The sequence below is a fragment of the Platichthys flesus genome, chromosome 2 (genome assembly GCF_949316205.1).
Source record: "Platichthys flesus chromosome 2, fPlaFle2.1, whole genome shotgun sequence".
NCBI classification, from domain to species: Eukaryota; Metazoa; Chordata; class Actinopteri; order Pleuronectiformes; family Pleuronectidae; genus Platichthys; species Platichthys flesus.
The window spans coordinates 15,964,384-15,981,615 of record NC_084946.1 but is presented as its reverse complement, the minus strand read 5'-3'; the positions used below and the strand labels follow the sequence as shown (position 1 = coordinate 15,981,615).

At 41.8% G+C, this 17,232-nt stretch overlaps 2 protein-coding genes across 2 annotated transcripts; both read right to left on the bottom strand.

The window, feature by feature from the left end:
* Positions 1–3,745: 3,745 nt before the first annotated feature.
* Positions 3,746–8,802, bottom strand: irf6 (interferon regulatory factor 6). The gene is made up of 8 exons (XM_062401314.1): positions 8,555–8,802; positions 8,116–8,291; positions 6,893–7,088; positions 6,686–6,784; positions 6,313–6,579; positions 5,540–5,932; positions 5,250–5,368; positions 3,746–4,809 (listed from the first exon to the last, which is right to left on the bottom strand). Exons 2-8 carry the CDS (start codon positions 8,287–8,289, stop codon positions 4,579–4,581), a joined length of 1,479 nt encoding a protein of 492 aa, XP_062257298.1. The 5' UTR covers positions 8,290–8,291; positions 8,555–8,802; the 3' UTR covers positions 3,746–4,578.
* A 755-nt stretch (positions 8,803–9,557) lies between these two features.
* Positions 9,558–13,253, bottom strand: LOC133966386 (guanylyl cyclase-activating protein 1-like). The gene is made up of 4 exons (XM_062401301.1): positions 12,664–13,253; positions 11,539–11,688; positions 11,170–11,260; positions 9,558–11,009 (listed from the first exon to the last, which is right to left on the bottom strand). Exons 1-4 carry the CDS (start codon positions 12,907–12,909, stop codon positions 10,879–10,881), a joined length of 618 nt encoding a protein of 205 aa, XP_062257285.1. The 5' UTR covers positions 12,910–13,253; the 3' UTR covers positions 9,558–10,878.
* Positions 13,254–17,232: the final 3,979 nt, after the last annotated feature.

The following is a 17,232-nucleotide window of genomic DNA, read 5'->3' as shown; positions in this document are numbered from 1 at the left end:
ACCATATAGAGGTGATGCGAGTGTTGCTCCTGCTGTATATCCCAGAAATAGAGTGGCCGCATTCCAAGTAAAGAAACGTCTCCTCCTCCTTATTCACGGAGCGGTCCGGACGCTGGTTACCGGCCAGACAGCGAGCCAAGATAACCAGTGACAGGGGCAGCTCCTGGTACAGGCGACATCGGAGACTGATTTATCATGACGTGAAACATGCAATTTAAAACAATACATTAGCTTCACACCATCATCCTCTAACCCCGGGGACGCACCGGAGGTAGAAGCGCTGCGAAAAGCGGTCCTTCTCCTTTCCTCGCACATGTTCAGTACTTGGGCTGCTCGCACCGGCAGCGTAGTGCCGGGAAGAACCCGGAAGCGCCGCGGCCAAACACACACAAGCACATAATGTCCTGTGGCGGCTAGAGGCTTTTGCGTATGTCAGTCACCTGTGAAAACCAGCATCATTTACCCCTAAACCAGCGCAGAGAAATGATGATGGTGATGAAAAATTAAATATAACAAAATAAAATTATAAAAATTTTTTTTATTAAATTTAATTGGGAAAAAAATTTAATTAAATTAATAAAAAAAAAAAAAAAAAAAACTGCGCGCGCACATCCTGCGCAGAAGCCCATTGCGCAGATTCTGCGCAGAAGCCCATTGCGCAGATCCTGCGCAGAAGTCTACTGCGCAGATTCTGCGCAGAAGCCCATTGCGCAGATTCTGCGCAGAAGCCCATTGCGCACATCCTGCGCAGAAGCCCATTGCGCACATCCTGCGCAGAAGTCTACTGCGCAGATTCTGCGCAGAAGCCCATTGCGCAGATCCTGCGCAGAAGTCTACTGCGCAGATTCTGCGCAGAAGCCCATTGCGCAGATTCTGCGCAGAAGTCTACTGCGCAGATTCTGCGCAGAAGCCCATTGTGCACATCCTGCGCAGAAGCCCATTGCGCAGGAATTGCGCGCGCAGTTTTTTTTTTTTTTTTTATCAAATTTTTTAATTTGTAATTTAATTTTTTTTCTGTTTTTAAATAAATAATTAATTTTAATTTACTTAGTGTAAGATATTTTGCGCTTAGTAGGAGAAATTCTGCTTATTGCAGGAGTTCGGCCTAAACTTGGAGGGAGTGGGATTCGAACCCGGGTTTTTGGTTTATAGGACGGACACTCTACCGACTAGGCCATGGTGCCTGATGACCAACAAGAGGAACAAAGCAGTATAAGTCGATGGACAAATTATCGTGTGTGTGTCTCTATGTTATCCTTAACCATTAACACTTCAGAGAAAGTATAAACTTTATTACATTTATTTTTTTTGCTTTTAGATACTGGATGATTTAACATATTTTAAAAACCTAATGTTAGAGAATAAACCAGTACTTCCCAGTTTTGTCGTCGGACGCCTTACAAGAATCAGTCTTCTGTTATGTCCTGAGGCTGCCCCCTGCTGGCTGCTGGGTTCCTCTGCTGCTCTAGCTTGGTTTGTGCAGCTTGTGATTAACCAAAGTTGTCCATAAAAGAAATGGGTATTGCTGATGTCACCACCCGTGGCTCCGTGGACAGGCAAGCCATAATATAAAACATCCTCCTGGATGGCTCCCTCTGTGAACAGTCAAGCGGCTGGGTGTGCATCTGTTTACAGTAGAAAAGAGTTGTTGGGTAGGAGTGTCGGGGGTTACGAACAAGGAGTGTGTCGTGTTCGCGTGACTTTAATAAAGTTACACATAAAGAGAGAAGTTTCCTGTCATCATACACGAGGATGCTACAATATGAACGTGTTCACCGTTCAAATTCATTATGTGTCATTGAGTTGCGTTCAGTTCATCGTTCTCATAAAGGTGAACGTGTTCAATGAACGCGTTCTTTTTGCGTACGTTCATGCACAACACTGGATACTGGATGATTTAACATGCTTTAAAAACCTATTGTTAGAGAATAACCCAGTAGTTTCCAGCCCTGACTTCTGACGGCTTTCAAGAATCAAGCTGCTGCTTGATTCCATGTGATGTCCTGAGGCTGCCCCCTGTTGGCTGCTGGGGTCCTCTGCACTCCAGCTGAATGAGCTTTGCTAATGAAAGAATACTGCATAGTCACATGCAGTATGCGTTGATGGTTTAAATGTTACTATCAACACATCTCCTTTGGTACTCTGTGTGCAACAAGCATACTGTGTCAGGGGGAAAATTAATTACCCTGCATACAGCACAAGTGACACAAAAGGTTTGTACTCAAGGGAAAAAACTTCCTTCAAAGTCGTACACAACACAATATTGATGATGGGTACACAGCTGTAGCGATGGTGGATACTTGTGTACTCAAAACAAATGAGCTGTTAAAAGACCTACCTCTTACAACAGTAACCGTCAAGTAGATAAACTACAGGTCGATTAGAAGAATTTAGATAAACCATTAATATTAGAAGAGAATTTCCTTCTCTAACAGAGAAACTGTCTCTGTTTACACCTTAATCCTAATGTTGCTTAAAAAACCAAAGCAAAGAATTAAATAATTTCAACATGAATCAGTAGACATTCAATTATCTGAAATAGTTTTAGTAAAACATGCACTTGTCTAAGTATAGGTGTGCTATGTCAAAAAAAAATAAACAGCTTCGGATTCCTATCACTTGTGTCCCAACTTTCTGGAGGCCAAGTACGAAATTACGAAATGTGAGAATGGATTTAAAAAAAAGAACTGTACCTGTGTAACAGTGTATTGTATATAGGTGCATCATTGTCAGTTGCATAGCCAGTTACAGTTGTTAAGTGGGTTGCATCAAAAAGTCATTTAAAGTAAAGTTGAAAAAAATTATGAAATCAAACACACTTGAGCCTGGTCACTGGATGGTGTCTGGGAACTTAACTGTCTCGCTAGTTCGACTTTCACCTGCCAGTCTCTTCCTGTCTGACATGGGCTTCTGCTGTGGCTTCTACCTGGCTTTTACAGAGGTGAGGGAGTACTTTGCTGGTTATTGATGCTTACTGGAAGGAACCCACTCAAGTTTGGTGTGGATCTGTCTGAGGGGGACCTGTCCAATATTACTGATATTATTTCTTTTTGATTTCTCAGAGAAGAATTAATGGATCTTCTTCTTATTGTTATTTTTTGAAGTTCAGGCATTTTTATAAGACTGACATTGATGTTAGAGAAATTTGGTTCTGATCCAGATAAAATTCCAGATGTAGTGAATTTAAATGTGGGCCTGTTGGGCCTTGACAAAGATATGTGCTCTACTGAGTGCTCTACTAGTTAATGCCATTGGTGACCCCATGAGGTCTGAAGCTTAGGTTTGTCTGTAATAACAGAAACAGATGACAGCATGAATAAGCAGGTTGGTTCAGATCTGTCTGCTCATTTTCCAAACAAGTGCCCGGTTCAACTTCAAAGTCAACAGTCGTGTTGCTGAGAACAGGAAAAAGAGCGGTGTTAACAACCACTGCTCCAGACCCGAATGCCATGTTTAGTTTAAACTGATCTTCCTTCAATGCTGCTGCACTTGTGCATGTGATGCTGTTGAACCGAACCACTGGAGATCAGTCATGTCACATTAGCACAGTCAGATGGCAAAGAGCTGCACTAAACTAAGTGATGTAATCCTGCAGCACAAATGTGAACAATCAATATTGTAGAATGTAGCTACAACCGAAATGTAAGGGCACTTTGAGAATTCATGTGGTTACAAGTTAATTAGAAGTAAAATTGCTGCCTTAATCAAAATTCCTAATTCCTTCATTAATTCACAAACTCAAATGGATATTTTGTCATTTTTATTGATAAAATAAACCTACAATCACATGATAAATGCATTACATTCAACTAGCCATACAACAGAATTCAGCACCTCAAAGTGCAGTGGCATCCATGATAAAACAGATTCCTATTGCTGAACGTTGTGCAGTTAAATGGCTGCCAGGATACAGTAGATTTCTTAAAAATCAATTATACGAACAACCTACTATCCTACAATATAAATGGAAAAATAAAATGAGTCAAGACAGAAACTGCCAGGAAAGTTTTTTCTGTCATTTGTTAAAACTTCCTTGTGCACACAGGATACTGGGATCTAAAACAGCTGGAAGCCCCTGGACTAATTCATCTACATTTACCAATATTTCTCCAAAACATGCAAATCCCTTGATACATGCGTTGGTTCAAAAAATATAGAAAGGTAAAAATATACAAGTGGCTTTCTACCCCTTTCTTTTATGACATGAAACACCCCTGGAGAGTATCACTCTCCTGTTCTGGATAAATATGGCACAGGGCAATTTCTGTAACTCATTAACTGTGTTAAATTTTCTCAAAGTCCTGCAAAGAGCAGGACTTTGGTCTGTGTAATCACCACAGCTGGCCACGCTTCCTGCACACACACACAGCGCAGGATAACACAGGCCTTTATGTACAGAGAAGCTTTGAAGCAGCACAGTCACACAAGAGAAAAGCTGAAAAGCAAATGCATATGTCTAAATAAGATTACAAATAAGTACTTCTTTGCCACCAGCAGGAATTCTTAGTAGCAGTTTGAATGAACAAGATATATACTTTTATATATATATATATATATATATAGACAGTGTTTGCCGTTTCACTGTGCCTGCAGGGCCTGGGTGATATTCAGACCAGACCCAGGGGGCAAGCCCCAGCCATCCTGACCCTGGTGGGTCTGCAGCAGACAGTACAGCTGCTTCAGGTGGGTCACTATGTTGTCTTTGATATCTGGGATGGAGATCTGCAGGCGAACGCTGCCGCTGTCAAAGGAGCGCGTGTTGTCCCCTGAAAACATCTCGCTTATCATGCGGGCCACCACTGGAATTACCTGCAGACACACAAACGGATTAGCCATAGAAGAGGCTCTATACAAATGTTTAACAACCAGCATTCTGCTTTTTGGAATTTTTTTGTCATATAGTAAAATATTCGTATGATGATTAAAGATTAACAAGTTTGAGATAACTAAACAACTAAAGTACAGCTCCAGTACTCTTAAAACAAAGAAACATTCTTCAGTTGCAGATTGTTCATATTGAGAGTTTGCTGTTTTAATTGGACTCGAAATACAGTTTTTAATATCCACTCAACTGCAAACCTTATTTGCAAACCTGAAAATAAGGTTTTAATGATTTACTGGCCTGTGGTATTCATTTGGTAATTATGCATTGTAAGGCGTTCAAACAGGCCCTGTGAGATTAGTTATTATCATCATCTGTTGATTATCACAAATACTCTGAAAAAACAAAAGACGTCAACATTTCTCACCTGCACCATGATGAGCTTCCTCTCTTTGGGTCTTCCATCAGGCCACTCCTCCCCGAAACAGAGGTTGATTTCAAACTGAGGGGGGCTTGGTGTCTGGCCACGCTGCTGAGCTATCACACCTACACAGCATGGAAACAATAGTCCTTCAAATAAGTCCATTCCGACAGTATGATATTAAATTTTCCAAGAGGAGAAGGGCTGCAATGATTTAACTCAAATCAAAGTAGATGCCAAGTTTCGTTTATCTAATTGTGCTCATTAAGCAACGGTACAGTGAATATTTGGCTTACCGCTGAGAAACGACTCCAGGCAGAACAGTTTGACCCTCCTCTGTCGCTCTATAAGATTCGGTGCAGTCGGGTTTGGAGCGCAGGGTCCGGACCAGTACACCTTACACTGGCAGAGTCGCACTGCGTAGATGTCGTGGCCGCTGACCTCCAGGATGAGACCCCTGTCCATCACGTCCAGCAGGCGGCTGGTGAAGACCCTCTGCTTGTCGTTGGTGATGTGCTCTGTGGTCGGGAAGCGGAGCTGCTCTAGGTTCACTGGCCCGAACAGCTCCTCCTGGTTGACCATGGGCCCGAGGTCTCCATAGAACAGCCTGCAGCCCTGGGGGTTACTGATGTTCAGCGTGGGACACATCTCCTTCCCTCTGTACAGAAACTGAACCTCCAGGTCTGTCACTGAGTCAGGGACAAGCACAGAAAAGACAGTTAAAGTCATGTTTCATGTGCAGGTAAAGTTAGGCTTCGATTTAAAGCTTCATTTCACCCAGGACCGCAAAATTGAAATCTCCCAGATATATCAAAGGTTTGTAGATTGGCAAATTGTTTTTAACATAAGCATAAATAACACATAACGCACTGGGTCTTATTCTCCTGAACTATGAACATGGATGCCGTGGTTTATTTTGAGTTGATCTCACAAACATGATTCGGGGAAATACGCAGCAAAGAGCCGAGTCGCAAACATTCAACGACACATGAAGAAAAATGTGTTGGTGCTTTATGTGAACAGTCTTTTGAGATCTATGGATTTCTGCATTTTTTGAATCCATACTTACTTGGGAGGGAACTAATCCATGTCTCTGGGGAGGCAAACAAGGCCTCGGTTAGAGGAGAGGGGTGCAGGATGGGACCAGGCAGAGGAGCGGGTGGCATGTCTGCCAGGGGTGTGGGTTGCATCTCCACATCCACCGGCTCCTCTTTAGGCCACATCTTCACCGGCTCCTCTTTGAGCCAGCTTTCGTTTGAATGGGGATCACTCATAGACTGCATGGGCGAGTCTGGGTCCTTAGGAGACCACATGATGAGGGGAGACGGGCTGGGGCCTGTAAAGAGAAAATAAGTTGTTGTTTATTTAATGCAATTACACTTTATTACTTTGCTTTGCTTTTTTATTGCACCACCAAAAAAGCATGAGAATAATTCAGTCACCATTGGATGGGTATGGAGGGAGAGATTCCGGCGTATCTGGAGTATCTTCCTCACCACCATCATCGTCATGTGGAGTCCAGGAACCAGCGTCTGAGGAGCCTGTTGAGTGACAGAAAAACCGTGTGAAGCGAATATAATATAAACAAAGTATGTAAGGCATCACTGAGCATGAGGAAGTTCACTGATATTCCACCGGCTCTCATGTACCTTGGTTGCTGAGCGGCTGTGGGATGTCGCAGACGTCATAGATCTTCAGGGGATTCATGGGGACCTCTTTGGTGCCGTCGTAGAAGAGGTTGAACTCTCGGCTTTTGTTCAGCGCACATCGCAGCTGGGCTTTCCACTTCGCAGGATCAGGTTCGTCCACTCCTTCCTGGAACTTCCCGGTCTCCACGGCCCACGCCTGGAGGATCATGAAACAGGTTTCACGATCACAATCCGTTGATTGTATATTTTTACACAGGATCCGGGGTTGGATTGTTTTTGTAAAATATGGTGACCATGTGTAGCTTTAAAGTTAATAGGCAATGATTGAAGTGCATGGACTTGGCAAGTATTTAAAGCTTTACCTGGAGTAACAAAACATTTAAGGGAGACTCCCCCCCCGCCCACACAATGCATGTTCAATATATTACCTGATGTAAAAGTGATAAAGAGTTCGCCATTATTACATTTTATATATATATATGCATCCATTTCTTGTCTTCTATAACTTTTGTGGGAATTGATTTATAAAAAAGTCTCTATATATTTGTTAAGACAAAACAGCAGTTTGCCTACATAATAAACATAAACCTAAAACAGCTGGATGCCTACAAACACACCAAGGTTTTTTTACTTTAAGCTTAAAGAGCTTTTGTTTGACGTATATTTGGGCAAACAGCCATGGAAATCTGAGAGGAGAGAGGAGTGCTGCTTAAAGCTGTTCATTATAACGCACCAGTGAGTTTATCTGCATATCATAGACTGCTGAAATGAATTTGCAGCCTGGACGATGTGAATAGGAATACTATCCCATCCCCCCGGGGGTCTGAATCTGGGACTCGAGTAGTTTGCGCATGTGTAGGTATAAAATGGTGGTTCTGATCCAGAAATGTGCTGAAGATCTTTTTGCTACCGCGATAGGATCAGAAAGGATCGAACTTTATTGATCCACACAACGAGAAATTCACTTGTTACATCGGTAGAAAAGTTAAGATGAGGTAGACAAACAAGTACATATGTTGTACATGTCACTTCAGAAATAGATTCTATGGTATATGTTTTTTAAAGTATATTTATGATGCATGACATCTTAACAGTTTGGACTAAAAGCGAATGAGTCCTGTCCCTCCCTGTTTGTGTGGCAGAACCAGATGAGCATATGTACATGTTCTGACTCAGAGTAAACAAAGTACATTCACCCCCCACAGAGTGTAACCCGTCCTCACCTTGAATATGGTGTCTTCATCCTCATGCTGGGGAGTGTGTCGAGTGGCGTGTTTCCATGGGATCCTGAAGCGCATGGCCTCACGGTCGAGCCAGCCCAGCCCCGGGTATCGGCCGCTGTCCACCTGCGCCACCAGCCAGGGCTTCAGGCGCACACGGCGAGGGGTCACCGACATGTCTGAAACCGGGAGAGTGCAGCTCAGCTCGGGGTGTTCCTCCACCAGCTGTCAGGGACAGTTACCTAACACCGCTGCAGAGGGGTTCGACCGCAAGTCATGCAGGTCCAGACTCACCAAACATTTTAAACTCGCCTCCACTTCATCGTCTTCACAGCTTCGTGCCGGTTTGTTGTTTAAAGTTGTTCGATGCGAGAATAACAATAAGATCGGTCCGAAAACATCTAAAAAAACAAAGCAGGAAACTAACTAACGACGGACATACCTGCGGAGAACCAGGAAGTGGCGGAGCTCGTTCCCTCTCGGCCCTCCGCGCGCACCGCTCAGGATATAGAAACCGTGCGCGTCCTCCGTGCCGCTCACCGTCATCGATCACCGATAATCACTTCGGCGAGGCCCGACTGGAGACCAACAACAAACCAGAGGAAGTGTGCTGGTGTGGAACCAGCGAGCGGACTGGGATGTTTTTTCCACTCGACTCGGTCCTTCCCCCTTTTCCTCACCGAAACTCAGGTACGGCCGTGACGTCACGCTGGGAACACACCTTACTCTTTAGAAGCACGTGGACACATGACCCGTTTTTTTCTTTTTCTTTTTTTTTACAGCAGCGTCTCATTTCATCATTTCACAGAAACAATTGATTCAAATAATCATGAGAAAAACTAAAATTAGCCTGACGTACCCAAGGGTTATAAATAGAGGTGAATCCATAAGGTGAATCATTATCTATATAGAATAATCATACGTAAATATTCATAACTTCCACCTGGAATAAAGCAAGCTATCTCCTTGTCCTCTTTTTAATCTCGTTAAAAGACTTATTTTAATAATATGGCTTTTAACTGGATTTCTTATGTCTTTGTGTATGTCAGTGTGCGTAAAGTGTTGTATTAATAAAGCTTCATCATTCCTTCTTATTATACCAATGAGCTCTTTTGTTTTTTTTATTATTAATTGATCTTGATCTCAGTGAAGGGGCTGAAACAGAAGGGTGTATAATATTTAGCTCTTTATAATGTTTGTCACAAAGAAGAGTTTATATCTATACAACCTTCGCCCTGGAGCAGAAATCAGTCTTTAGTTTAATTGAAATGTGACATTTATCATGATAATTATTGACATCGACAATTTTTTTTTATATTAATATAAATTTGTCCGTATAGTATATTAATTTGGCCTCTGTTCACAACTGTAGCCATGTTTCACATAAACAGCATTGTATAGTTTTTCTTTGTCAAATATACCAGATGCAGAGAAATTTATGACCAAAATATCAAATGTATTTTATTTACATTTATTTTCCTCATAATAGTTGAGCCACAGGACCTGCGAACGATTTGTTATGATCCCGTCACTAATCAGAGCCACAACAACCCGACAACAGTGAGCCACTCCCTGAAACTACTAACTGCTTCAGAGCGTGTCCACATCAATCCATCTGTCCATCCATGCCTTGGTCCTTCCATCCATCCATCCCTCTTTTTCCTGGTTTCGGTGTACTTTTCTAAATGAGCCTGTTGCCGTGCATGTATGTGTGTGTGCGAATGTGTTTGTGATGTTAATGTTTTGCATGTGGGATGAGGTGGGTGTGTTGTTGTGTGTCCATGGACAAATTCGTGCCAACTGCCTGTAGCATCAAAGGCTTTGTCAATATATTAACATCTCACAGGGATGTGTGCGATGTGCGCAGTGGACCTTTATGGCTGCAATGAGGAGTCTTCAAATGTGAAAATACATATTCAAAGTTATTATATGCTAACACTTAACATACATTTCTCTGCTTTATCTCAATTATATCAGAGTTTTATTGGGAAATTATGTCAGTTGGGCTCAGAAAATACAAGGAAGCAGAGAGAAGGAAAACAATACTGAACAACAATAAGGACAGATGAGTCACCTACAGGTACAATTTGAGGTATTCAGAATCTGAAAGACACACACACACGCACATGCACACACACACACACACACACAAGCACTGTGACTGTTTGAGGAATTGGTGCGATCACGGATGACTCCTACTATGAGGAACCATAAATAAGTTCATTTCCTGATTTGATTTGCCTATGTAAGTAAGACATCTGAGGCTGACAAACATTTTAAAATATATATTACAGCTAGTGCTCAGTGACTACATCATATCAGACCTGTTCAAAAATGTTTTGGAAGGCTTTACAAAAGTACCCACTTCTCTGTGTTGGTTCAAAGTGAGGATAACAGTCTACTCTATATAACACACTACAATCAGGTGAGTTAGCGTCTCAGAATGCTGCAGATAGTGCATCATGTATTTACTGTTAAACAACATGCAACAAGTTCATGCATATAAAGCACTTAATGGTCGTTGGATAGAAATCGTGGTGTTTCATTTCAGCTGGGGTTTATCAGAAGATTCAAAGAATGTGTTATTTACTTCAGGCACCTGATACCATGTTTGTTTTTGGCTGTGAATATCTACTCATGTTTTAATCATATGGCGTATTTGGTCATATACTTTGCATTTTAAAGATTGTAGATTATCCTGAACTCGCATCTTCACTCATTCTGCTGTGGCACAGTCATGTAAAAGTCTGCTAACAGTTGGAAATCCTAAATGTTGGCCCTGATCTCTCCTTGAATCTGTTGGACTATGTGTGTCAGGTCCAGACTCTCCGTCAGCGTCTTCAGGAGCATTTCGTCGTTCTGGACCCCCTCTATGAACTCCTCATAGGACAGTTCACCTGGAAAACGCACAGACATACACACTCAGCACCAGTGCTTCAGTCTAAACTTGTTCAGTTAAACAAATCTCATCTGAAGATCAGTTTTCTGCTGTCCAAATCACAAACTCTCAGTCAATCACAGTGAGAGTGATATATTGTAAGGGTCTTGGGGTCTTACCGTCTCCGTTGATGTCAATCTTGTCAAACACCATGTTGGCAAAGTCTTCTGTGGACATCTCCTGAGGGATTCCATTGATCGCTCGAATGGACTGAACATGACACAAAAGGAGAAGTTAAAAGATGACTTGTGTATTGTTGCACTCATCGACCAGCAGGTGTCAGCTAAATGTCAGCCGTGGGCCTCAGGTCGGAGTCTGGCCTGAGCCTCAGGTGAGGATTCCCCTTTTAGGTCCCTGAGCCTGGGCCTCTCCCTGAGAGCTGAGTGGTCTCGGCAGGTTGTTTCAGGACAGTACTGTGGGATTTTCCACGATCTCTCACTAAGCCCCTCGTCAAGCTCTGACCTGACATGGAGGCTCATTATCAGTACCTTAATAATCTGAAGCAGCTCCTCGCGGTCGATGCAGCCACTCCCATCGATATCATACAGTTTGAAATACCAGCGGAGCTTCTGCTGCACTCCTCCTTTCAGCACCAGACTCAGTGCAGCCACATACTCCATGAAGTCAATGTAACCATCCTGCAGGGGGGAAAGACTCAGATGAGCAGCAGTATATTTCTGTCACACACATTAACAGGCTATTTTTGCCTGTTGACCACATCTTTTTAGATTTCTTTAAATGGTTATTTGGTCAGTTGATCTATAAATCCAGAAGATTATCCAAAAATGATCTGTTTATGTTTGCAAGAAGATAGAAAATTTGTCCCGATTAACCAAGCATCCATCTGTCTCCAGTTACCCTGTGTGAATTAAGAGGCTGCACCTGCTTTGTGCACGACTGCAGGTCAGCTGGGTAGGTGGTGTTGGTGGTTTAAGCTCCCTCTCTAATAGAATAAGACTACAACAGATTTTCTATGAGCAGAAATAACCCTAACAACCTTCCTCTTGTCAAACAACACTGGGGTAGAAAATTAGGCTGAATATGATTTCGCTCCCTTTTTCTGCTTATATATTTCTGCTAAAGTTGCCTTATCCAATATAGACAAAAATTGACAATAAGTGGTGAAACCTTAAGTATATGCAAATAAACAAGTATTGATACTTACGAGTACTTAGTCAACCTGATGAAAACCAGGGGGCTGAAACATGTAGGTGCATTTAAAATAAATCCTTGTTGGTCTTCGTTTATTTCCTTTTCTGTTCCCAAACCCTCCTTTTTTCCCTCTTTTCTAAATAAACAACTATCTTTGGATCAGAATGAGGATGATGATAATCATAATTTATATTTTTTGAAACAGTAGATGCAGCATCATTTCGCCACTATTAATGTTTTTTTTGGCAAAAATCATATTGATGTTTTCAAAAGATATGTACTTAAAAAAAGCCAGCTTCCTTTTTTTATTTGTATGCAATGTATTAATGAAAATGTGAATAAAACACAATAAACACTTCACTTCATCATTGATGAAAAGAAACTAACATACCTCATATAACGATTCCTCTTTGCTACTGTAGCAACATTAGACTCATTACACTGATTAGTAAATTTCTTACGTCATTCATGTCAAACGTGGTGAACATGGTCTCGATGTAGGCATTTGATGTGTCCGACAGATTCCTCAGGCCAAAAAACTGCTTGAACTCGTAGAAGGTAAGAACTCCGGACGGGCACTCGGTCATGAATTTTCTGTACCACTGATGACTCTCACACGCTTGTAGTTCCTCCACTGTGGAGCTGTTATAGTTTCCCATGTCTGTCACATAGCCAGGATGTGTTGCATCCACCAAGGACGCAGGCATGGCAAGTGGGTTGACTGAAAAGGGTTTGCAAGTATTAGTGTGTGTGTATGTGTGTGTGTGTGTGTGTGGGTGTGTGTGTTTTGTAGCCAATCAGCTTTCTGTGCGTCTGTATGAAAGCCTTCTGAAGTTTTAATCCACTTTGCTTGCCAGCGTATACTTAACTTATTAAAGAGAGCTAACAACAGAAACTAATCTTTGTGCACAGGATGACACCCGATCACAAAAAACTAATGTTTCCACATATTATATAGTATTATATCTTACACATAACATGTGTGAATCAAATGTGAATCATTAGGACTACTCTTTTTTCATCCAATGTCTATTTCGGCATTATTGTGTTTCATGATATGATACAAATTTCCTCGATATTGAAATGTTTATTATCCTAATATATCACTGATAGGATAAATGACTATTGTTTTATTCTCGTCAGACTATTCTGTTTATTTCAAGAAACCATAAATAAGTCTGGAAATTGGGCCAACAAACAGAATCCAGTCTATATTGTGATTAAAAAACTGTCCATAAAGTTAATTTTTAAATCGTGATAAATCACAAATGGTGACTGGTTCATTGGCTTTAATGATGAATGTTATTGATAATCCTTTTTTAATGTTATTCTTTACAAAACATGTTTCCAAGGGCTTTCTATGAAATAAAAAGAAGGTTCCTTCCCATCACTGTGTTGTGATTTTTAATGTCACGACAGCGGGTGCCATTCAAACTATACTACTAATCTGCAGCTCCTCTGTTGCTCCACACATTGACCATGGACTCAACTTCAGCAGTAGCAGCGGGCAAGTGACACCTAGTGGAAAAAGATGGGTAAACACAGCGGCACATTTAGTCACATGAGGAGGAAAGCTAAAGCTCAAACTGCATTAACCTTTTTTCAAAATAAGAAATAGTAGTTCAAGCTAACAGTTCAAATACAATGTATGAAAGCTAACCTGAGTGACAAGGACTCATATTTAAAGTAGGCCACGGTATCACAGCCAATGTTCTTAAATATCCTTTGCTTAAGTGCTCTCTCAGCTTTCTCTCAGGAACAACAGTCACTGGGTGATTTAAACCATGACAAAGCTCCTCCATCTGCTGTCAGACACTGTGATAGGTGGCTGGTCTGTTTGGCTGGACATGGCAGTGCTGAAATCATTTGATGTTATGGTTTGGAATTAACCTCTGACGTAAACGTGCATGGTTAAGGAGCAGTTCACCCAAAATACAAGAAAGGATCCAATTATATTTATTCAGTTCTTGGCTTTATTTACCCTGATCTGAAGATCTCCGCTTTCATCAGGGAATATAAAATGTAAAATGAGACAATGCACATTGAAAATCCTGAAATACACTGCTGTCTTAGAAACACGTTCTTCCACATGATAAGTTTGGTTCAGATATTACACATAATTCTATTTAAAACTCATTAATTATACCCCTGAGCACAGAGCTGAGCTGCATGTTCAGCACCGTCAGGCAGTCAAAGTATTAAAGCTCTTCCCAGCACATTCTTGACATTTCCGCCAGCATCAGACGGCACGATGACGGATCCGACCCAGGACGGAGGAACTGGATGGGCCGGTCTGTTCGTCTCCAGGACAACTGAGGTTGTAGGTGCGACAGACACACTTGACAGAAAAACCGGGATTGCAGCTTAGAGAGAAAGAAAAAATGTCCTCCATTGAGCATAATGTTTTAAATTGTTAGATTATTACCAAGGTTTTAGTTGTGTTATTTATCAAATACTGTAAAAATGCCTAATGAGGTGAATATAATAATATAAATGCCCCAATTAACCAGCTACAGCTTCAAAAAACTGAGCAGCTTTTCAGTGCTCAGTTTGTCTTGTAACAGAACGTCGGGTGTAAACAGACACAGGGTTAACCTCCACAGCTCAGAGGCCTCAGGGAACCAGAGATCTCCGTTGAGCTCAGCTGTACAGTGGGTGAATGGCGCTGTGGGGTCACTGTCAGAGACCAGCTCAGCCGGTGCTTTAGAGGATTCATGATCCTCTTTAGACAAGCAGGATCTTAGCATCATCTTCACTGTTATCCTGCTTACATCGGTCACATGCTCGACCATCCCTATGTAAATATTGAATACCTATCTGTAATAAAGATCAAAAATGAACCAATAAAAAGTCTCTGTGAATATCTGAATCATTAACAAGATTGGCCCACTAGAGGAAATACCTTCACCTAAATACCATATTTCACACAAGCATAGATATCAGTCATGAAGAACTAATATTTGTTCCCAGGAAATTGGGAACACTTTAGAAAAACATGTCCTATCTCACAATGTTAAAGAAAGTGAAAAAGTATTTGTCTATACACGTCTTCTGGTCTTCTGGCTCTGAGCTGTACTTTGATACAAAAGAAGGTTTACTATCTTGTTTAATGTTAAATGTTGTCGAATGAGTTTTTGGCTGAGCTCGAGTCTGAGCAGATACAATGCTCCTGCGTGTCTCTGCATCCATCCTGTTGTTTCAGTCAAATCATCTGAATGCCAGTGTACCAGGACGTCCTTTGGCAGCCACACATGACCAAGTCATAACAGATCCACTGAGAGATGAGGTGGTGGCTCAGTTGTCCTCCAGTTCCTCTTTTAATCCCTTTGATCGTTTGACTTCTCCTGTTTCTGAGGGTTACCAGAGATTTGCCTCTTGTGGTTGTGGTCATGAATCATTGTCCTGATAGTTGGCAAGGAAACATGGACACCTGGTGATAAGCTACCACGGTATAAAAATAGCCCTAAATTAAATATTTACCAAACTAAATGTATAAACACATTTTTAGTAGATGTAATTAAAATAGGCTGTGATATATAAGATACTTGATCAACCCTACCCTGAGTGCCATTCTAATTTTAACTATTACTACATAATTTAGCCTCTTAATGGGAGGCAAGTACACAGTGGCACAAATATAAATACTCCCATCAGATTTGTTTTGAAGAGCAGTACCTTACACCAGCAGTTTTGAATGGTAATATATAAATAGCCTTTATGATAAGGCTTGCTTATTTAGGATAATTGCCATTTTATTGCACAATAACAACCACAAGACCAATATAACCAGCTCATATCATGTCAACATCTCTCTTCTTGTTGAAAGCCACGACACAGACTAGCCCAAATAAAAGTCGTATGTTTCTTTTTTATCAAGGTGCTGTAAAGAAAAACCTGAGCTTCTAACTGCTAATTCCACAAACGTCTGTCTGTCTGGCCATTTGTCTGGAATGTATATCTCGAGAGTCATTCGTCTTATTGACTTAACACCGGGCCTGTCTACTGTAAACTGCCTCAGAAAGTCTAGTGCAGAGTTTGGTGCGATTTAAACATGTGATATGCTCAATATTAATCAAAAATGAATAAACAGGCGACCGGCACTCTGTAGCTGTGTGCCTTCAGTCTGTGGGCCCAGTTGTCTTTTTCACTGCATATTAACCAGGTAGGGTTTATATCTTCAGGTTTAGAACTGGGACCAGACGGGTTAATATTTGATTGAACTGCTGGTTCTTGCCAAGATCAAAGACCACAGCGTCTTATATGAACGTGATGATGATGAGGATGATGAGGATGAGGATCACAGCCCCATTTCCTCAAAGCTGAGCAGTATGACGCAGCACAGTGAGCCGTCACAGTGTCTCACATTAAACAAATGAGCAGCATGTTCAGTGCGCAGGTGAGGTGTGTGCTGGAATGTGGCTAAAGAGAGGCAGAGCAAAGTGACTGAGTGGGGAGTGAACACACACACACACACACACACACACACACACACACGTTTGCACATATTAGTGAGGACACTCATCGGCATATTGCATTCCCTACCCCCTAACCCTAACCATCAAAACTAAAGGCCTTATCGTAAAACTAACCCTTCACCTAAGCCAAACTCTAACCCTAACCCTAAAACCAGGTCTTAATCCCCACAGTCCATTAAAGGGGGGTCCAGAGTGAGGACCAGTCAAAAGGTCCTAACTTTCCCAAAATGTCCTCAGTCACACAAAGATAACTGTACAAGAGCACACACACACACACACACACACACACACACACACACACACACACACACACACACACATACACACACAAAAATACAGGGAGGCCTCACCTCTGGGGCGTGAAAACGCACGCACGCACACACACAAACAAACACAAACACGCACACACACACGTACACACACACACACACACACACACACACACACACACACACACACACACACACACACACACACACACAGGAGGCCTCACCTATGGGGAGTGAACACACACAGACAGGGAGGCACAGTAGAAGCAGGGAGGAGGCGGAGTTA